Genomic DNA, 20,523 nt, shown 5'->3' on the forward strand with positions numbered 1-20,523 from the left:
AGTGCACCTATTAGGTGTGTTGGGGACACAAGAGACTTCTTGCTTTGTGGTTGCGGGGTTGCATGAGAGGGATATCTTTGACCTCTTCCTCCCCGAGTTCGATAAACCTTGGGTGATCCACTTAAGGGAAAACTTGTCTGCTGTTCTACAAACCTCTCGCTCTTGGGGGCCCAACACTGTCTACAGGAAAGGAGGGGGAACGTAGACATCAAGCACTTTTCTGGCGCCGTTGCCGGGGAGGAAAGGTAAAAAGGCACTCATACTACGGTCCCAGGTAAAGTATTTTTCTGGCGCCGTTGTGTGTGTGCTCGAAGCTATTTCCTTTAGATCCTGCAATTGCATCTTGTTGTTTCTTGTTTACACTAGTTTGGCATAATGTACAAGAGTGAGCTTCTTATTCTATTTCCCGATTTAAAACATGGATTGTTTGATGCGAAAATTAGAAAACCTATGAAATCTTCTTTGCATGTCTGGTAGTAATATTAGTATGAACGCTTTGAACACCATTGTTGACAATAATATAGAAAGTTCTAAGCTTGGGGAAGCTGGTTTTCATGATATTTTTAGTCCCCCAAGCATTGAGGAGAAAATTTTCTTTGATGATACTTTGCCTCCTATTTCGATGATGATAATGATAGTGGTCTTTTTGTGCCACCTACTATGGAGAGTAAATTTTGTTGTGATTATACTATGCCTCCTACACTTGATGAGAATAATAATGATAGCTACTTTGTTGAATTTTCTCCCACTACAACTAATAAATTTGATTATGCTTATGTGGAGAGTAATAATTTTATGCATGAGACTCATGATAAGAATGCTTTATGTGATAGTTATATTGTTGAGTTTGCTCATGATGCTACTGAAAGTTATTATGAGAGAGGAAAATATGGTTGTAGAAATTTTCATGTTACTAAAATGCCTCTCTATGTGCTGAAATTTTTGAAGCTACACTTGTTTTATCTTCCTATGCTTGTTACTTTGCTCTTCATGAACTTGTTTATTTACAAGATTCCTATGCATAGGAAGCATGTTAGACTTAAATGTGTTTTGAATTTGCCTCTTGATGCTCTCTTTTGCTTCAAATACTATTTCTTGCGAGTGCATCATTAAAACTGCTGAGCCCATCTTAATGGCTAAAAAGAAAGAACTTCTTGGGAGATAACCCATGTGTTATTTTGCTACAGTATTTTGTTTTATATTTGTGTCTTGGAAGTTGTTTACTACTGTAGCAACCTCTCCTTATCTTAGTTTTGTGTTTTGTTGTGCCAAGTAAAGTCTTTGATAGTAAAGTAAGTACTAGATTTGGATTACCGCACGAGAAACAGATTTCTTTGCTGTCACGAATCTGGGTCTAATTCTCTGTAGGTAACTCAGAAAATTATGCCAATTTACGTGAGTGATCCTCAGATATGTACGCAACTTTCATTCAATTTGAGCATTTTCATTTGAGCATGTCTGGTGGCCTAATAAAATCCATCTTTACGGACTGTTCTGTTTTGACAGATTCTGCCTTTTATTTCGCATTGCCTCTTTTGCTATGTTGGATGAATTTCTTTGATCCATTAATGTCCAGTAGCTTTATGCAATGTCCAGAAGTGTTAAGAATGATTGTGTCACCTCTGAACATGTTAATTTTTATTGTCCACTAACCCTCTAATGAGTTGTTTCGAGTTTGGTGTGGAGGAAGTTTTCAAGGGTCAAGAGAGGAGGATGATATACTACGATCAAGAAGAGTGAAAAGTCTAAGCTTGGGGATGCCCGGTGGTTCATCCCTGCATATATCAAGAAGACTCAAGCGTCTAAGCTTGGGGATGCCCAAGGCATCCCCTTCTTCATCGATAAATTATCAGGTTCCTTCTCTTGAAACTATATTTTTATTCGGTCACATCTTATGTACTTTACTTGGAGCGTTGGTTTGTTTTCGTTTTTTGTTTTGTTTGAATAAAATGGATCCTAGCATTCACTTTATGGGAGAGAGACACGCTCCGCTGTAGCATATGGACAAATATGTCCTTAGGCTCTACTCATAGTATTCATGGCGAAGTTTCATCTTCGTTAAATTGTTATATTGTTGGAATTGGAAAATGATACATGTAGTAACTCTAAAATGTCTTGGATAATTTGATACTTGGCAATTGTTGTGCTCATGTTTAAGCTCTTGCATCATATACTTTGCACCCATTAATGAAGAAATACTTAGAGCTTGCTAATTTGGTTTGCATACTTGGTTTCTCTAGAGTCTAGATAACATCTAGTATTGTGTTTTGAACAACAAGGAAGACGGTATGGAGTCTTATAATGTTTACCATATGTCTTTTATGTGAGTTTTGCTGCACCGGTTCATCCTTGTGTTTGTTTCAAATAAGCCTTGCTAGCCTAAACCTTGTATCGAGAGGGAATACTTCTCATGCATCCAAAATACTTGAGCCAACCACTATGCCATTTGTGTCCACCATACCTACCTATACTACATGGTATTTTCCCGCCATTCCAAAGTAAATTGCTTGAGTGCTACCTTTAAAATTCCATCATTCACCTTTGCAATATATAGCTCATGGGACAAATAGCTTAAAAACTATTGTGGTATTGAATATGTAATTATGCACTTTATCTCTTATTAAGTTGCTTGTTGTGCGATAACCATGTTTACTGGGGAACGCCATCAACTCATTGTTGAATTTCATGTGAGTTGCTATGCATGTTCGTCTTGTCTGAAGTAAGGGCGATCTACACTCGAGTTGAATGGTTTGAGCATGCATATTGTGAGAGAAGAACATTGGGCCGCTAACTAAAGCCATGATCCATGGTGGAAGTTTCAGCTTTGGACAAACATCCTCAAATCTCTAATGAGAAAAGAATTAATTGTTGTCAAATGCTTAAAGCATTAAAAGAGGAGTCCATTATCTGTTGTCTATGTTGTCCCGGTATGGATGTCTAAGTTGAGAATAATCAAAAGCGAGAAATCCAAATGCGAGCTTTCTCCTTAGACCTTTGTACAGAGCGGCATAGAGGTACCCCTTTGTGAAACTTGGTTAAAGCATATGTATTGCGGTGATAATCCAGGTAGTCCAAGCTAATTAGGACAAGGTGCGGGCACTATTGGTACACTATGCATGAGGCTTGCAACTTATAAGATATAATTTACATGATGCATATGCTTTATTACTACCGTTGACAAAATTGTTTCATGTTTTCAAAGTCAAAGCTCTAGCACAAATATAGCAATCGATGCTTTTCCTCTATGAGGACCATTCTTTTACTTTCAATGTTGAGTCAGTTCACCTATTTCTATCCACCTCAAGAAGCAAACACTTGTGTGAACTGTGCATTGATTCCTACATACTTGCTTATTGCACTTATTATATTACTCTATGTTGACAATATCCATGAGATATACATGTTACAAGTTGAAAGCAACCGCTGAAACTTAATCTTCTTTTGTGTTGCTTCAATACCTTTACTTTGAATTATTACTTTATGAGTTAACTCTTATGCAAGACTTATTGATGCTTGTCTTGAAGTGCTATTCATGAAAAGTCTTTGCTTTATGATTCAGCTTGTTTACCCATGTCATATACATTGTTTTGATCGCTGCATTCACTACATATGCTTTACAAATAGTATGATCAAGTTTATGATGGCATGTCACTCCAGAAATTATCTTTGTTATCGTTTTACCTCGCTCGGGACGAGCGAGAACTAAGCTTGGGGATGCCGATACGTCTCTAACGTATCGATAATTTCTTGTGTTCCATGCCGGGTTCCTATTTTACCCGGAAGCATCCGTAACACACGAGAACCGCCGGAGAAGGGGGGCAGGGCCACCACACCACACCCCGGCGCGGCCAAGGGGGGCGCCCCCTAGGGTGTGGGCCCCCGTGAAGCCCTCTCCGCGCCGCCTCTCCGCCTATATAAAGCCCCCGACCTAAAAACCTCGGGGCGTTCGACGAAAACCACAAAAACCTTCCGCAGCCGCCGCCATCGCGAAGCCAAGATCCGGGGGACAGGAGTCTCTGTTCCGGCACCTGCCGGGAGCGGGGAAGTGCCCCGGAAGGCTTCTCCATCGACACCGCTGCCATCTCCACCGCCATCTTCATCACCGCTGCTCGCTCCCATGAGGAGGGAGTAGTTCTCCATCGAGGCTCGGGGCTGTACCGGTAGCTATGTGGTTCATCTCTCTCCTATGTGCTTCAATACAATAATCTCATGAGCTGCCTTACATGATTGAGATTCATATGATGATGCTTGTAATCTAGATGTCATTATGCTAGTCAAGTGAGTTTTACTTATGTGATCTCCGGAGACTCCTTGTCCCACGTGTGTAAAGGTGACAGTGGTGTGCACCGTGTGGGTCTCTTAGGCCATATTTCACGTAATACTTACTCAATGTTGAATGGCATAGTGAGGTGCTTATTTATATCTCTTTAAGATTGCAATATGTTTTGTATCACAATTTATCTATGTGCTACTCTAGTGATGTGTTATTAAAGTAGTTTTATTCCTCCTCGCATGTGTGCAAAGGTGACGGTGCGTGCACCGTGTTAGTACTTGGTTTATGCTATGATCATGATCTCTTGTAGATTGCGAAGTTAACTATTGCTATGATAATATTGATGTGATCTATTCCTCCTACATATGCATGAAGGTGACAGTGTGCATGCTATGTTAGTACTTGGTTTAGTCGTGTTGATCTATCTTACACTAAAGGTTACTAAAATATGAGCATTATTGTGGAGCTTGTTAACTCCGGCATTGAGGGTTCGTGTAATCCTACGCAATGTGTTCATCATCCAACAAAAGTGTAGAGTATGCATTTATCTATTCTGTTATGTGATCAATGTTGAGAGTGTCCACTAGTGAAAGTGTAATCCCTAGGCCTTGTTCCTAAATACCTGCTGAGTTACTACCGCTTGTTTACTCGTTTTATCGCGTTACTCATCGCTCGCAATACTACCACCATCAACTACACGCCGGCAAGCTATTTTCCGGCACCGTTGCTACTGCTCATACTTATTTATACCACCTGTATTTCACTATCTCTTCGCCGAACTAGTGCACCTATTAGGTGTGTTGGGGACACAAGAGACTTCTTGCTTTGTGGTTGCGAGGGTTGCATGAGAGGGATATCTTTGACCTCTTCCTCCCTGAGTTCGATAAACCTTGGGTGATCCACTTAAGGGAAAACTTGCTGCTGTTCTACAAACCTCTGCTCTTGGGGGCCCAACACTGTCTACAAGAAAGGAGGGGGAACGTAGACATCAGTCGTCGTTGATGCGGAGGAGGAACTCGAAGCAGCGGTCCTCCTGCGAAGACGAGGAGGGCGCATGCGACGACGAGCATGGGGCTGTAGCTGCTCCACCACGGCGGCCCCTGCCCCGGCCACGGGGGCGCCCAGGGCCGCGACCTCGACCGCCTCGCCGACCACCAGGACCGGCCATGGACTTCCTCGCAGGCCTGGCTGCGTCGCAGAAACACCTAGTCGGTGCTACGGTCGAGCTTTGTGGCGGCTAGGGTTTCTTTGGAGGAGTGGATGAGGAAGAAGAACGCGCGCCCCCTTTATATAGGTTGGAGGCATGCGGTGGCCGCGGGACGCGTGGCGTCGCCATTCACGTGGTTGGCGGAGGTGGGCTTCGGCCGCTCGGCAGCCGAGGCATCGCCATTAACGTGGCGCAGGCTGCCGAAGCGACGCAACGGCAGAGTCGCTGGTGCGTTTGAGAAGAAGTTCGACGCAGGGTCGCTGCCAGGCGGGCCCGGCGAAACGTCCGCCAGACGCGAGCGGACACTTTGCGCGTCCACAGATATCCGAGGCGCATATTTGGGCCAGGTTTGCGTCTCCACGACGGTCCGATCACTTTGCGTATCGCGCCGCTGGAGATGCTGTTAGGCATTCCAAAGGTTGTCAGTTGTCACTACAATTTCCGTTTGAACTGGTTCACCGAGCCGTGCCAGAGGGTAGACTCCTTATTTTCCTTTTTTTGGTAGTCACAGAGGTTGTCACTCGCCGAAATGTCTAGTGAGTCAGACGATCCACGTTTGAACTGGACATTTGTTCAGTCACGGTTTCACCAAGCAGTGCCGATTAGGGCGAGCGATCGACCCACTGCCAGATGGGGCCCAACGGGGCCGGCCCACCGGCTGGTCGTCGCCAGATGTCACTCGCCGTCTCGCTCCCTTGTACCCGACAACCGCAGACCACACACGAGCCCTGGCAAAAACTTTCCGCACCGGGCGCGAACCCCACCACCCGACCACGCTCGCTCCGGCGACCAATCCCCGGCCGCGGGCGAGGCTCCCCAGCGGCGCACGGACATCCCGGGCCCGCCGGACCCACCCGCACCTGGGTCGCAACAACGACCCCGGCCGATCAAACGGCGGCGATCCGTCCACGTCTCCCCGGAGCCGCCCGCACCAACCACAACTCGACAGCGCCGCACGCGAAACCACCCCGGTTTCGCCACACCGCCCCATCTCGCCCGCATCTAAGCATTCCCTCCTCCCCTCTTCCTCCTCCGACCTCCACACCGCGCCACACCATATCCCTTCCTCTCCCTCACGTCGCCACCGCAGCAGCTAGCTAGGTACTGCCTTCGCCGGCGAGCGACGGACCCGGGAGGAGGCGGAGATGGGGCGCGGGCCGGTGCAGCTGCGGCGGATCGAGAACAAGATAAACCGCCAGGTCACCTTCTCCAAGCGCCGGAGCGGGCTGCTCAAGAAGGCGCACGAGATCTCCGTGCTCTGCGACGCTGAGGTCGCGCTCATCGTATTCTCCACCAAGGGAAAGCTCTACGAGTACTCCAGCCAGGACAGGTTATCTATCAATCATCACCCGCGCGTTTTTTCTTTTTTCTTTCTGCCGCTTCGCTGCTTCGTACCAGCAGCTCTATTTGGGGATTGGGGGAGCAGGATGATTGTTTTCTGCTTGTTTGTATCGCGCGCGCGAGCTGATTTCTCCTTCTACCGTTCCGGTGGGGAATTTCGTCGCGGAGTTGGTTCCGCGCGGGTGCTTTGCGTGGTTGTTATTATTTCCTGCTATTTTCCGTGGTTTCTGCTTGCATGGGTGATCTAGCTCGACTCGTTTCGATCGTGGAATCTGTTGCTGCCAAGCTCAGGAAATACTGGATCGCTCTGCTCGATTCCCAGTATTAGTTCGCACGCGCGCGTGCAGTCCATAGGTTCTAACATATGATTATAGTACATACTGTTTGGTACTTGACAGATTACCGTACACTTGTAGCACCTATTGTGTGAATGGTAGTTTCCTTCTTCTCTTGTCATTCCTTCTACATATGTAGACCTAGTAGAGCTTATTTTTCAGAGTGTGTAGTGTTGGGTCCAAAAACAAAGTATAATAAGAATATGTTTCCTAATTGGACTAAAGTTTGCTATTTAATGATGATAATGTTTCTCTATCATATTAATTTCATATATACTGCTTGTTTGCTGTAGAAACAATTTAGTATCAAAGCAAAGCCTCTCCATATGTGGCACAGCTGGTAGTCTTTGATTTATTTCCCATTTTTCCAAAATTCAGAAGCACTGATTTCTCTATAGGTAATTTCGAATTGTCTATCCCCAACAGTCTATGTACCAGTTCTTCTAACTGGTATGCATGGTGACTGGCCAGCTTATTTGGCACACCGTTTGGTTTGTACCAGTATTCATATGAACACCAAAGTTACGCGGTTGATAACTTTGATTGAACCAGTACTCTATGTACCAGTATTTTGTCATTCCTTCTACATATGTAGAGCTAGTTGAGGTTATATTTCAGAGTGTGTAGTGTTTGGTCTTAAAAACAAATTACTGAGAATAATTTCCGCCCAAAATTTTGTTTACTTCAAATGGAGATAAATTTCTTATGAAATGGCAGTAAGGAGGACTTTTACACTAGGTTTTCCTAATTGGACTAAAGTTTGCTATTTTATGATGGTAATGTCTCTCTATCATATTAATTTCATATATATTAGAAAGTGCATCAGTCTAACTGCAGTTCAGTATCAAAGCAAAGCCTCCATATCAGGAACAGCTGGTATTATTTGATTTATTTCCCGTTTTTTTTTTCAAAATTCAGAAACACAGATTTCTCTATGGGTGATCAGCTCCCATTTCATGTATTTCATATATTAGATACGTTATTATTCTATACCCATTGGTCTACGTACCAGTTCTAACTGGTATGCATGGTGACCCACCAGCTTATTTGGCACGCGGTTTACCAGTATTCATATGAACAGCAAAGTTCATGGTTGATAACTTTGATTGCAGTGTTGGGTTGTTTAGTCAAATTATGGTATTTTTATAATTAAATTAAGCTGATTCAAGGAGAAAAGTTGCTACACAAACCCAAACACTAACCAGTTAACAAACAATGTTTTGTTTCAGATTCTTTGCTTAAACCGTACGATCTTTATATTTTATGAGTTAGCTAACACTATGTTAATACTCCTAGCATTATCTTGGATGCTTTTTTTAGTGCATAGCATTATCTTTTGCTACAATTTTGGCGCTGAAAGCCAAATAATGTAATCACAAAGAAGAATTCTTTTCTTTTGGTGATACTTGAATTGAAATGTAAACTGTAGGTTTTTCTTTTGCAGTGTTGATGTAAACGAGTGCTGCTACAATAAAAAAATCTTCTTAGTTACAATCTCGACGTGTATAGTGCGCAAGAATACAACTAAGTGAACCAACATTATAAAAATGTATACAGGGCCGTGTAGCTCAAATTGTATTCCTCAAATATATAACATTCTTTAGTTTTAATACTGAATGTCGACAATACCTACACGTAAGGTACTATTTCTGGCGCATAAACATATGAGGGTTGTTGCGTATCATTTTCTAGTTGGATAGGCAGACCATAGATTAGTCGTGAGCGGGCATAGTCATCTCTGTATATAGTATTTACTTCCTACTGGCTATTTTTCCGCGGGGCAATACTTAAGATTATATGATGCAACCTTCTGTCATGAAAGCTTTGGTCATACTTGTATGGATCATTAGTAACTTTGATTCACTTGTCTTGCATTTCAGAAACATTCTGTTGTGAATTTGTACAGAATTTTACCAAGCAATCGTTTCAAAAACTACATCACCGTTTATTTTGTACAAAATGGTTGGGCTTAATTAGCTAGCTACATGTATGATTAGGAGCAGTTGAGAACCGGCATCACCTTATTGATGAACAAAGCTATGCACAACTTTATACAAAGCACAACCTCTAGTGCAGTAAACGTCACCCGAAATGGTAAAAAAAAACACACATCCTGAACGGTTTTTGGGTCCATTAGAAATCTACCACCGCCTTTGATTTGTGCCTCGAGTAGGCGTGGCGTTGGGGGTTGAGGATAGAGGTGTGGAGGCTCAACTGGTTATAATACGATGACCTTTTAGAAGGTAAATATATATTACTCCCTCCACCACGAAATACAAGTCATATAAATTTAGATAAACGTAAAATGTAATGAAGTTTGACCAACTATATATAATGGAAAATGAGCAGCTACAATACCAAATATATATAAAAATAAGAAACTATTAAGGTGGATCTATTGATATTGGTTTGGTATTGTAGATCTCCATATTTTTGTCCATATAATGGTTAAACTTAGAAAACATTGACCTTTGACTAAATTTATGCGACACATATTTTGGGACATAGACTACTAAAAAAAATGGCGCTTTAAAAGGCTAATTCATGTCATCACGTCTTCACCTAAACCACACTTTGTGCGGCTCCTCCGTTACCGTCTAGGCCATAGTTACATACTTGTCGTCTAAGCCATTGTTGCATTGTTGTCGTCTAAGAAATTGTTGCATCTTTATCGTTAGCAAAGTAGAGCCGACATGGCGTCTAAGGACCTGCCATGTCATGGGCACATTGTATCGAAAATTTGACTCTGGTGATGTCATGCTTCATGCACTAGCCAACATATCAAAAGTTCGAACATATGGAAAGAAGCGATGAAATCCACTTAGGACATGGCCAATGATATGCCGCAACATACCGCCCCGCAGGTCCACGTGATGTCCAGAACCTGAAAAAGTAGTAGCCTTAAAAGTAAAGTTGTAGCTTGCAGAGGAGCTGAGGAGGACACTTCTCCACAAGAAAAATGCAAGAAAGAGTGTAAAGAGAGTGAAAAGGAAGCAAGATAGATGATTCCGTGTACTTCGTTGAGCTCATCAATACTCGTTGGCTTTGGGTGTAAAAAGAATTGGCTATAGCTTCATCTATCCATACCTAGGTGGCTATACTGGGGAGACACGAACTTACCGCTTTCATTGTTGGTGCCCTTATACACTTAAACACCCCTTCACGTATGTCTTGAGAAGAAAAAGTCAAAACATGAATAGAAAAGCCTCACATGTTTGGCTCAAGAGGCCTATAGGTGGCCATAGAGGGGCAACAACAATTTTAGGATAAATTATGAAAACCAGGACTCGTACTCAAGACTCTAGACTTTGATACGATGTCAGGCTTCATGCACTAGCCCACACACCAAAAGTCCAAACGTATGGAAAGAGATATGCAATCCACATATACACTTGACAATCTAGTATAGGACATCGCCGTCGAATCCATGCATGTGTCACCACGACTGCTCATTGGTGGTGCCGCTGCATATACCTCCCAAATTTGGGCATTGAGAACATGTGGTGGCTATTGCCACTTGCTGGTGGCCTTGTCGTTGTTGAAGTATAAATGTATTACCCTCCTTTCCCCGTCAGTTTTACCCCGAGATGACCCTCGCAGAGGGTGATGTGGTTGGCGATGGCGAGGATGCTGTTGGGGGAGATGTGCGGTTGAAGGTTATAGGCCTCGAGGATTTCCGAGAAGAAATCACTCGGAGGCAAGGAGAAGCCGCGCTCCACCAAGGCCTTCGTTAGCACCCATTCTCCGGCTTCGGACGCCGGGCTTGGAGCACCCGGAACCACTCGCCAGGATCCAGGGCATAGGAAACCTTCCGCCTCCAAGTTGCGGAGTTCGCCCTCGCGGGATCGGGCTTTGGACTTCTTAATCGCCACCTCCTCCACCTTCTTCTCCATGCGTTCTTTTCTGGCAAGTTCTGCCGGATCGGTGGAGGTTCCCTCAATGGTTTGGCCGGATCCCTATGAAGGATCCAACCGGAATGGGACGAGGGGAGGAGGAGCGGCAGACAGAGGCGTTGCTGCTATGGGTTCCGACTGCGCGGGAGGTGGAGAAGAAGACATCTACGAAGAGAAGTTAACTTGAAAATGTTAGCCGGAGCCAAACTTATCTATGATCATCCCTATAAACTCCGATGAAGAGCTCGAGGTCGGAGTTCTTACCGGCAATGGTCGTCGCGGTGGTCGGAGTCGCCAGCGACGAGGTTCAGGCGTGGTGGCTCGCAGAAGTTTAGAACAGCTAAAGAACACGGCACGACAGAGCAGCTCCGGCGAAACTCCGGCGGGATTCCGGCATGCCGGAAGCAGAAGCTTGGCAGCGGCGCTCGGATGAGAGGTGAAAAGGGGGAGAATGGGGTGATTGGGGTGAGTGGCGGTGATATTTATAGCTGTGGGATGAGATTCGTGCTCCGCATCCTGTGGTCGGAACGCAAGCGTCGTGCCGTTGAATGAATGACACGTGTCCAAACCCTAGCGGTAAAATCAGCCAAAGATCGAGTTACCGTTGGAATTACCCGAGAATGGCGCCAAGATAGGTGGAACCGTTTTGAACCTTTCGAGGATCCGAGAAAAATTCCGAACATTTAGCAATGTCTCTGCAAGGGAGTAACTCGGGAACTCATTGTAACAATGTGTTTGATGGATGAAGTCCCGCGGGATGAAGGATTTTCCGGCATACAAGCTGGAAAGAAGTTTCGTGAAGTCGGAGTTCTTCAAGTTTTTCTAGGTTTCCGGGAAGCTTGCCAAAAGTGTTGATGGCTTGAGCAAGGCGGAAAAATGTGGAGAATCTCGGAGAAATCTGGGGGCTACTGTTGTGGGTATACTTCATGGTGTACCATCGACAGTGGCTAGATCCGGCAAGCCCGGGTAGCCCACAGATGATGATGGTGGCATATGACCCATCGGGCTGCCCAGTTGCTGTTGATCAAGATAGAGGAAGTCCGGAACAAGGAGCCAGATCTCACCAACCTTCCCTTGGAGCCGGATCCGGCCTGGCACATCAGGGGTAGCCGGATCCAGTACGGCGTATTAGGAGTAGGCAGATCCTTGACGTGTATAGCAATGTAATGTTCCGTAGCTAGGCAAGATTGTATTCCGGCTGGGACTCTCCGTAGAAACCCTAGATCCTGGCGCCTTTATAAGCCGGATCCTGGGAGCCCTAGAGGCACAACCACAACTCATTGTAACAACGCGAAAGCAGCAGTAGGCCGGCGTTCCGAAGCTAGGTAAATCGCGTACCACCGTCTCGAGGACTTTCCACCCGATGGCCTCTACTTCTCCCCTCCGTGAGGATCCCTTCTCCGAAGTACCGTCGAATAGGCAACGATATAAGCTTTTGGCGTAACAGGTTCGGTGCATGGAGTTCTACATGGTATCATAGCATATGTTCAATACTAAATTGGCACAATATATAATAAAATATTGCAGCCCACTTCCGTTCCACGTTTAGGCCTGATGGAGCCTCTTGTGATGGGAAGTGTTGAACTATAAATGTATTGCCCTGCTTTCCCCATCGCCTGGAGCTTTTGGGTGAACTGGTTTGAGACATATGTAGTTTTACATACACTTCTAGATCAAAACGCGGGAAAAATCCATACATGGTGGCCACTACCGCCTCTACTTCCTTCTTGGAGTGGGACCTAGGTGCCTTCCCATCCACCTGTGGTTCCCAGTGCCGCCTGTACCTCCCAGATCCAGGTGACGAAAGCGGTGGACACATGTTGCGGTTGCCGCCTCTACCGAAGCTAGGAGAGGCTGAAATGGTGGAGTAGATGGATTGAGCTAGAGATCAATAGAACTAGAAAGGATTCTAGAAAACGAGAGAGATGGAGAGAATCATGACCAATGCGCGGGGTTTAGTAGGACTGGAATGAGGATTTGAGAGATCGTTTTGAGGTGTGAAGGGAATGGTGGGATATGAGATATAGATTTTCGGATACCTATATGGTATATGTCGATACACCATTGGGGCGGATTTTCCCAACAACGATGGATCAAGACCCTCTGTAGATTAAAGGCCAAATAATATGTATTCTGTGCCAGTTTGGGATATTTTTTTGACACCTTCACCGTAGGGGAAGCACCTACGGTGTAATTTATATATTAAGATAAGAGTACAAGTAGTCCAATAGGACATATTACATCAAGGTGGGAAGAAGTGTCTTAGGAACCACATAAAGTTTATTACATAAAAATGGAGGTGATTCACAATTGTGTATTTCAGGACTTTCAGATGTCATTTTACAAACCAACAAATCAGCGCAATAGCCATTGCTAGTACCAATCCACAACCAGGAAGCAGTGTAACATCGGCCAGGGTGGATGGCCTAGTGGCGGTGGGTGGTGGCTGGGTCCGGTTCTGGCCTAGATGGGCTCGACCAGGCCGCAGTTTGCACGCTGCATTCTCCCTACCCCGGCTGTCGTCTGGGCTTCACCATGTTGTTTGAGGATGTTGGGGATTCTACCCCGACATGGTGGTGGTGCCTGCCTCCTCCTCTAGATGGGGTTGGCCGGTTGGTCTCGACGACAAGTTGGGGAGGCGTGGATGCTGGTGAAAACCAAGCCCCGACTCCGATCACGGCAAGCAATGGCGGCGTTTATACGTCGTTACCATGTTGAAGGCATCGCCATTGCAGCCTACGTTTACTCACGCGTGTTACTTCGGGGAAAACCCTAGATCTGGGTATGGGACGATGGTTGCGCTTCATGGGTGGTTTTACCTCTTGGGGTATCGTTTTTGGAGGAGCGGTTTGATGATGGTAGCAAGTGGTAGAGTGGTGTGCATCAACCGTGTTGTCGACAACGAGTTTCGGTGGCGTAGCGCAGCGAGGACTCAGCGATGAGCGTGGCGTCGAAGATTGGCATGGCAAGTGCTATGCGGATCTCTACCATGAAAATGGACCAACGGTTGATGGCGGTGACGGCTTCTAAAGCGAGTAGATGATGTGCTTGCCAAGGGTTTGCTAGATGGCTAGACCGGATGAGTGTTCCTGTTCCACCATAGGCAGCGGCGGAACCAGGCCCAAAATGTTGGGCGGGTCAATACACTAAAGATGGGTAAAATGAGCTATTATTGGGCTAAATTTAACAAGCATATAGGCTAAAATTTCTTGGGCTGGGCGGGCCATGGCCCAGTTTTGCCCCAACCATAGGTTCGCCACTGACCATAGGGCAACTCGCTGATGCACCCGGTTTAGCTGGTGGGGCGTTGTTTCTGTTTTTTTAGGGTAGAAGATTCATGTGTCAGTTTCTTCACCCATTGTCGGGTCTGTAGGTGTTGAGCGGTGGTTTAGGGTTTTGTGATGTGTGCTTTTGACAAATCTTTGTTAAATTAAATATAAATAATGGCTATATGCATCTCTTCGGTGCAGAGGCCGGGTCTCATCCACCATTTAGTGAAAAAGATATCCAGTAAAAAGTATAGCTATATATTTCTTCTCATGACACCTGAGGGGCTCTACTATGTACCACGTTGTCCGATTTTAAACTACACCTTCTGAATTTGCGGTTATGGAGTCTGTAGTGGTTGGTGTGACACATCTTCAGTTGGACTTCGTATAGGTGCTGAAGTTGAACATGTGTAATCTGATACTAATATATAGTCACCATGGATAGAGAAATAGACTAGCGAAGCGATAGGTTTGACACAATATCACCAAAGGGGCTATCTCTATGCATCAGGGGGTGGCCGGACAGCCCGTGGTGCAGTGGTGGAGGTGGTCTCATGGCTTCGGCAGACTTAGTTATGCCAATTTAATACATGGATAGGAGCACCGGTACCCTGTAGTCATGCAACGGGGATTTGGTCAGTGTTGGATTCGTTAATAAATATGATCTCATCGACTTGTAATGGTCTACTTGCTTGGTTTATTGAGTTGGTTGGTTCTCTGCAAGGGATACACGGTGCATGTGATAATGATATTACCTGCATCTGAATGTACGACACAAGTTGCTTTACAACATCTAACGATGAGGTTTGCTCCAAACACATGTATTGCATTTTTGTTATACATGTTACTGGAGCTACCATCAGAAAATAATCCGTCTTGCACTCTGAATAAAGAGTACATTAGATCTTCTTATTTTTTCAATAATTTCAGTCATACGAGATGACTGTTTCGTACGAATTTGTGTACCATGAGTTGTGCATTTGTGTACCTAATTCGTACGAATTTTATTGAAGACATAAAATTAGAAATGTCATATCGGAATATTACTTTGGTTCTAATTGAAGACCTAATTTTTTTGCTGCATGCACGGCCTTGTTGTGGGACATTTCTTCAGTAACATGGATGTCATTCTTGAACGTTACCAGCGTTACTCATTCGAAGAAAGAGCTATAGTGGATCAAAATATTGGAGGCCAGGTAAATCCGTAAATAACACTCTTAATTGTTGCATACTATATGTGAACATGCAGCGAAGAGATTAATTTTTTCCAGCTAAACTTACTCATAATATGTACTTGATTATCCTTTTTGCTCTTAGGCAAATTGGGGAGATGAATTTGGAAGTTTGAAAATAAAACTTGATGCACTCCAGAAGAGTCAAAGGTATTGTATTTATGTTTGAACATTCTTATTCTGGTTATATGATGAGTGCTAACCGGTGTTTGTTCTATTTCAACTCAAGGCAACTCTTAGGTGAACAATTGGACCCACTGACCACAAAAGAACTTCAACAATTGGAACAGCAGCTAGATAGTTCTTTGAAGCACATAAGGTCAAGAAAGGTGAACAAAGAACAAACTGTGTTGACGTTATGCTCTTGTTGTGCATAGCTACTTCCGTTTGCCGTTTTTCTTAACTGAAATCTTATGAAATAGCATTGCGTTCTTTTCCAGAATCAGCTTCTGTTTGAGTCAATATCTGAGCTTCAGAAAAAGGTATGTTACTCTCATTAAGTTTCCCATGTGATTAACATGCTGCATATAATTACCACTAAGGAGTACTGTTGACATGATCGGTTGGCCTCCCGCGGTCTCGCCTTAATTGGGCAGTCACAGCTATACATTTGAAGAAATAACTGCGCACGTACATTTGTTAGAAAGGCTAGCATGTTTTTAATGAGATTTCCAGTGCTTTAATCTGGGTTAAACATAGTTGAACATCTATTCCGATTTCATTTTCCCATGCATAAATCATAGCTGAACATCTATTCTTCATCATTTGCAAATGTTAAGTAGTTATGTTTTCATATGTTTATGATAATTGCGTTGTAACGTGTAGGAGAAGTCACTTAAAGATCAGAATGGCGTCCTGCAGAAGGTAAAGCAGCGATGTTTACATCAAGGTAACTATGATGTGTACGAGGCTAAAATCTTGTTTTTGTTTTTCATAGCACCTCGTGGAGACAGAAAAGGAGAAAAATAACGTTTTATCGAATATTCATCACCGAGAGCAGCCAAATGGAGCAGCAAATATTCATCGCCAGGAGCAGCTGAATGAAACAACACATATTCATAACCAGGAGCAGCTGAATGGAGCAACAACAAGCTCACCGTCACCTACACCAGTGGCGGTCCTAGATTCCGTGGCAACTCTAAATATTGGGTACTTTTACTTTCAGTGTATTTACTATTTTTTCTCTCATGTACTGACTGTTCTCCTTTATGCTCCATAATTATCTCATGCATGCCTTGCATATTAATAACGTATATGAAAGTATGAAGTATACCTTTGCTATCTCCAATAACTTAATTTTATGGAACGGTTGAGTCAAGCGTTCTTACTACTGTAATCTCGTGTACATTCTTTTTCCTAAATGGTTCACCAGCGCATGGCCCTTCGACAAGCCATCGAGTTGAATGCATGTATCCATTTTGCACATGCCTGAAACTAATTAGTTAGATGATAAATGTTCTGTAAAACACATCAGCTAGCTTGTTTCATTTAATTGCCAAAAGAAGAGCTTTTCGTTTTGCTAGATAAACCTTTTATGAAACTGAGGCTGGACTGCACTTATCAACCATTTAGCACGGTATCTACCTGAAAGATACTTAAAATTTTAGCTACGCTACCATTTCTTTTACAAAATGCAGGTCATCTCAATCTAGGGAAGGAGCAGGAGAGGAGCCAGAATCTCAGCCGTCACCAGCACAAGCAAATAGCGGCAAGCTACCACCATGGATGCTCCGCACCATCAGTAACAGATGATGAGATGAAGGGTTCCGACGGGGCCTTGCGTGACTCCACTGGAAGGCGATCTCGGCGCCTGACTGTCCATCATGGAAGCTAGCTGCCGGTGTGAAATCATCCATATCCAACGACAGATCCCGGCGTAGCCACCAATAAGACCATGTGTCTTTGTTACAGGGTGAATGGGGTCTTCCCGTTCTTTAGCTTTTCTGCATTATAAGACACTGCGTCTTGTTTCCACGTTTCCTCCCTCTTTTTTTCTCCGATTGATGAGCTGTGTCTTGTGATTGGAGTTTGTATGTATGTTTTAACGGAGTGGTATGTTTCACGTGTTGTGACGGTTTGTGTATTTATCTGCTGTAAGAAAACGAAAGGGCGCCAACTTCTCTTTGAATTGCTATTAAATGAGTAAGGCGCTAAACTTTTGGCAAATGCAAGCACGACTGGTGCCCCATTCTGTTTAGCTTCTGTCGGAGACAACATTTGAACTGTACGTTTTCTTTTCACTGTCTTAACTGAACTCAGCAAGTTAATTCACTCTGTTTTCAACTCTCTGTCAAGTTTTACAACTGAAAGGTTAGCTCCTCCCGTAACAATTCACTAGCTATCATTTGTTCATGTGTCTTACTTGTTTAGTTATATACTTTTAGATGGTTGATCTTTCACTAGAGTCTTCACGATCAGTAAGATGTAATAAGTTGTAAAAGCGAGTTGTGATACTTTTGAATAATAAATAAATCGTCGTATGTATCAATTGATGGAGAGATAGGGCCTCGCCCATTTCATAAAAATACATGTAAGTGGAGTAGAACCTGCAATTAAGCACAAGGACCATGGACAAATCGGCCCCGAAGCACGGCACATCCCATAATTTGGAAGTTTCTCCTAACATTTGATCTATAGGTAGTGAAGTGACTAAAGTGCAAAATTTTCTGTTGGTTAGCCTTGAAATACAAAATTTGGACCTTTGGTTGTCTTCATGGACATGGTTTGCAATGTATGCTCACAGGAGGAGGATGCTTAGAGAAACTCTAGCAGACCCCTTATGAGTTATGACAAGGCAATCCATCAAAATAGCGAATTTTTAAGGTTTTGGTGGAAAAAATAGGCCAGAGTCTTACATATAGGAAGTTTTGGCTGCTTCTTCAATCATCAAAACTTGGTACACTTGGTGTACATTGATGGTTAGGCTGACCCCCAACGGGGTAAAAATCGGAGGAAAGCTGAACACTACTTGTACGCATATCCATACATTGACAGGGGTTGCCAACAAAAAGAGAGGAAAGAGGCCCTAGTGAATTTGAGCTCCCGGACACTCCTCGTCTTGGCTCTAGCTGACTTGCGGCTTATCCTTTTGCATTCTTTTCCGTACGTTTTGAAGATCATGAAGGTTTCCCCCACAGCTTGATGGCGCCTCGAGGCTGGGGGGCTCCAGGTCTGTTTCGTTGACCCCACCTTCGAAGTCGGTCCGAACTGCAATTTCATGAGAGACAGTCGTCCACAGCGTGAGAGTTGTAGTTGCCATCATGCATCTTGAGGCAGTACTAAAAAGTGGATCCTTGAGGGATACCCGCTTATCGGCAGCGGTAGCCCAACCGTTCGCCCTCTTACTCTGGCTTCTTCTAGCTTGACAAGGGTGGCCACATTCCCGCAAGGTCCCTGCCTCGTAGTCGTGTTGCAGAAGATGGCTTAAACGGTGGAGCTTGTTCTCGTCCTCATAACCCTCTTGGTTTAGTGGGGAATTGCATCGTCGGGCATTGAGGGTGTGGTGTAGGTCGGCGTGGGACCTAACGCTCGTGCACACCCCCACCTTGTTGTTCTTCTTATGGCTCCTTTTTCTGAGCAGGACTTTTTGCGCTTGTGCACCGGCTTGCCACACGTAGGCTTTGGCGCCGGGGAGCCCCACTAGTAGAATACATTTGCCGAGTGGCCGCCTCGAGGAGCAACTTCATTTGTCTTACTGCTTCGTGACCTGGTGCATCCTCGGGTATCCGAAGGGTCCGCGCGATGGAGGCAACGAACACAATGTTACCCAAGGCTTGCCAATAAACACAGACTCCTTCCCTTTTGTGTGTATTGATATAATGATGGTGGCCGCATCGTGCGGCATTAGCTATAGGTCTAGGGCAGGCGAGCCTTGGCCTACTATGTCGGTGCTTAACGCTTGCCTTCAGCCTTGGTCATGAAATGCTCGCCATAGCTAACCATGTGCACCTCCCGTCTAGCGACTTGGAAATGTCGGGCTTGTCTTTGGATTTTGTCGGCCGATGGTGGCTGTCCAGCGGTCTGGCAAGTGTATATAACGCGCCAACCCCTTGCATGCCCCCTTTTTGAGGGGGTTGGATGGAAAAGCTCGAGGTGTGGCTTCCCCCACTCGAGAGTTATTGTTATGACTGGTGAGGAAGTGGAGGTTATTCACATCGCAGTTTTCCTCCGTTGTGCGGAGATGTCTTGACGCATCCCCGATTCATCCCCACTCCCTTTGAGGGTCGGGGAAATCCATTCGTCAGCGTAGGCCGCCGCCGATTGATGAACCCATCGAAATACTTTGTGGCACGCAAAACTCGTACTGAGCGCGCCAACTGTCGGGGTTTTGATTCCCAGTCGTAAATCTGTATGTAGGTGTGGGGTTTGTGACCATGATTCGATGGGATACGAACCTCAGACACACAAGAGATATACAAGTTCAGGCCCCAGGAATAGGCCGCAGGCAACAAACCCTACTACTTGGTGGTGTCGATGGGACTAATATGTGTGAATTTGTGAGGTGTTGGTTTGTTGTGAGGGATGCCGGCTTTTGGTGGGAAGTCAACTATTGCTTGTTCTTCGCTGCTACTAAGAACAAACTATGAACGTTGGAAAATAAAAAGGTTCTCACTGCCTCGCTATCTCTGAGTGCGGGAGAGGAAGAAATTGAGCTTATCTCGCTCTGGTATCTAGGGTTTTGGTCTAGATTTCTTGGCTTGTTTTTATTTGTCCCCTCCCCTATGGTAGAAGGGCCTATTTATACTACAAGGGTGTGGTCTCGCTCATGAAGGGGAGGAGACCACATCCCCCTCATACCGAGACCCAAAGGTCTAGGTTGTAAGGTTATTAGCCGCTATGTGTGTTTTTTGGTAATTAATAACAATCCCTATGGACTAATATTTCTATTGAGTTTATATGAAGGAATATTTCATTGATATTTCTTATAGTCCATGTGTTGGATTCAAGTGTGGATTCCATGAAGATAATGATAT

At 44.6% G+C, this 20,523-nt stretch overlaps 1 protein-coding gene across 1 annotated transcript; it reads left to right on the forward strand.

The window, feature by feature from the left end:
- Nucleotides 1-6,625: 6,625 nt before the first annotated feature.
- Nucleotides 6,626-17,655, forward strand: LOC124675791 (MADS-box transcription factor 18-like). Its single transcript, XM_047211864.1, has 8 exons — nucleotides 6,626-6,810; nucleotides 15,433-15,514; nucleotides 15,636-15,700; nucleotides 15,780-15,879; nucleotides 15,991-16,032; nucleotides 16,376-16,414; nucleotides 16,488-16,699; nucleotides 17,188-17,655. Exons 1-8 carry the CDS (start codon nucleotides 6,626-6,628, stop codon nucleotides 17,300-17,302), a joined length of 840 nt encoding a protein of 279 aa, XP_047067820.1. The 3' UTR covers nucleotides 17,303-17,655.
- The last annotated feature ends 2,868 nt before the right edge of the window (nucleotides 17,656-20,523 follow it).

This window comes from Lolium rigidum, chromosome 7 (assembly GCF_022539505.1).
Source record: "Lolium rigidum isolate FL_2022 chromosome 7, APGP_CSIRO_Lrig_0.1, whole genome shotgun sequence".
In the NCBI taxonomy this organism is placed as follows: Eukaryota; Viridiplantae; Streptophyta; class Magnoliopsida; order Poales; family Poaceae; genus Lolium; species Lolium rigidum.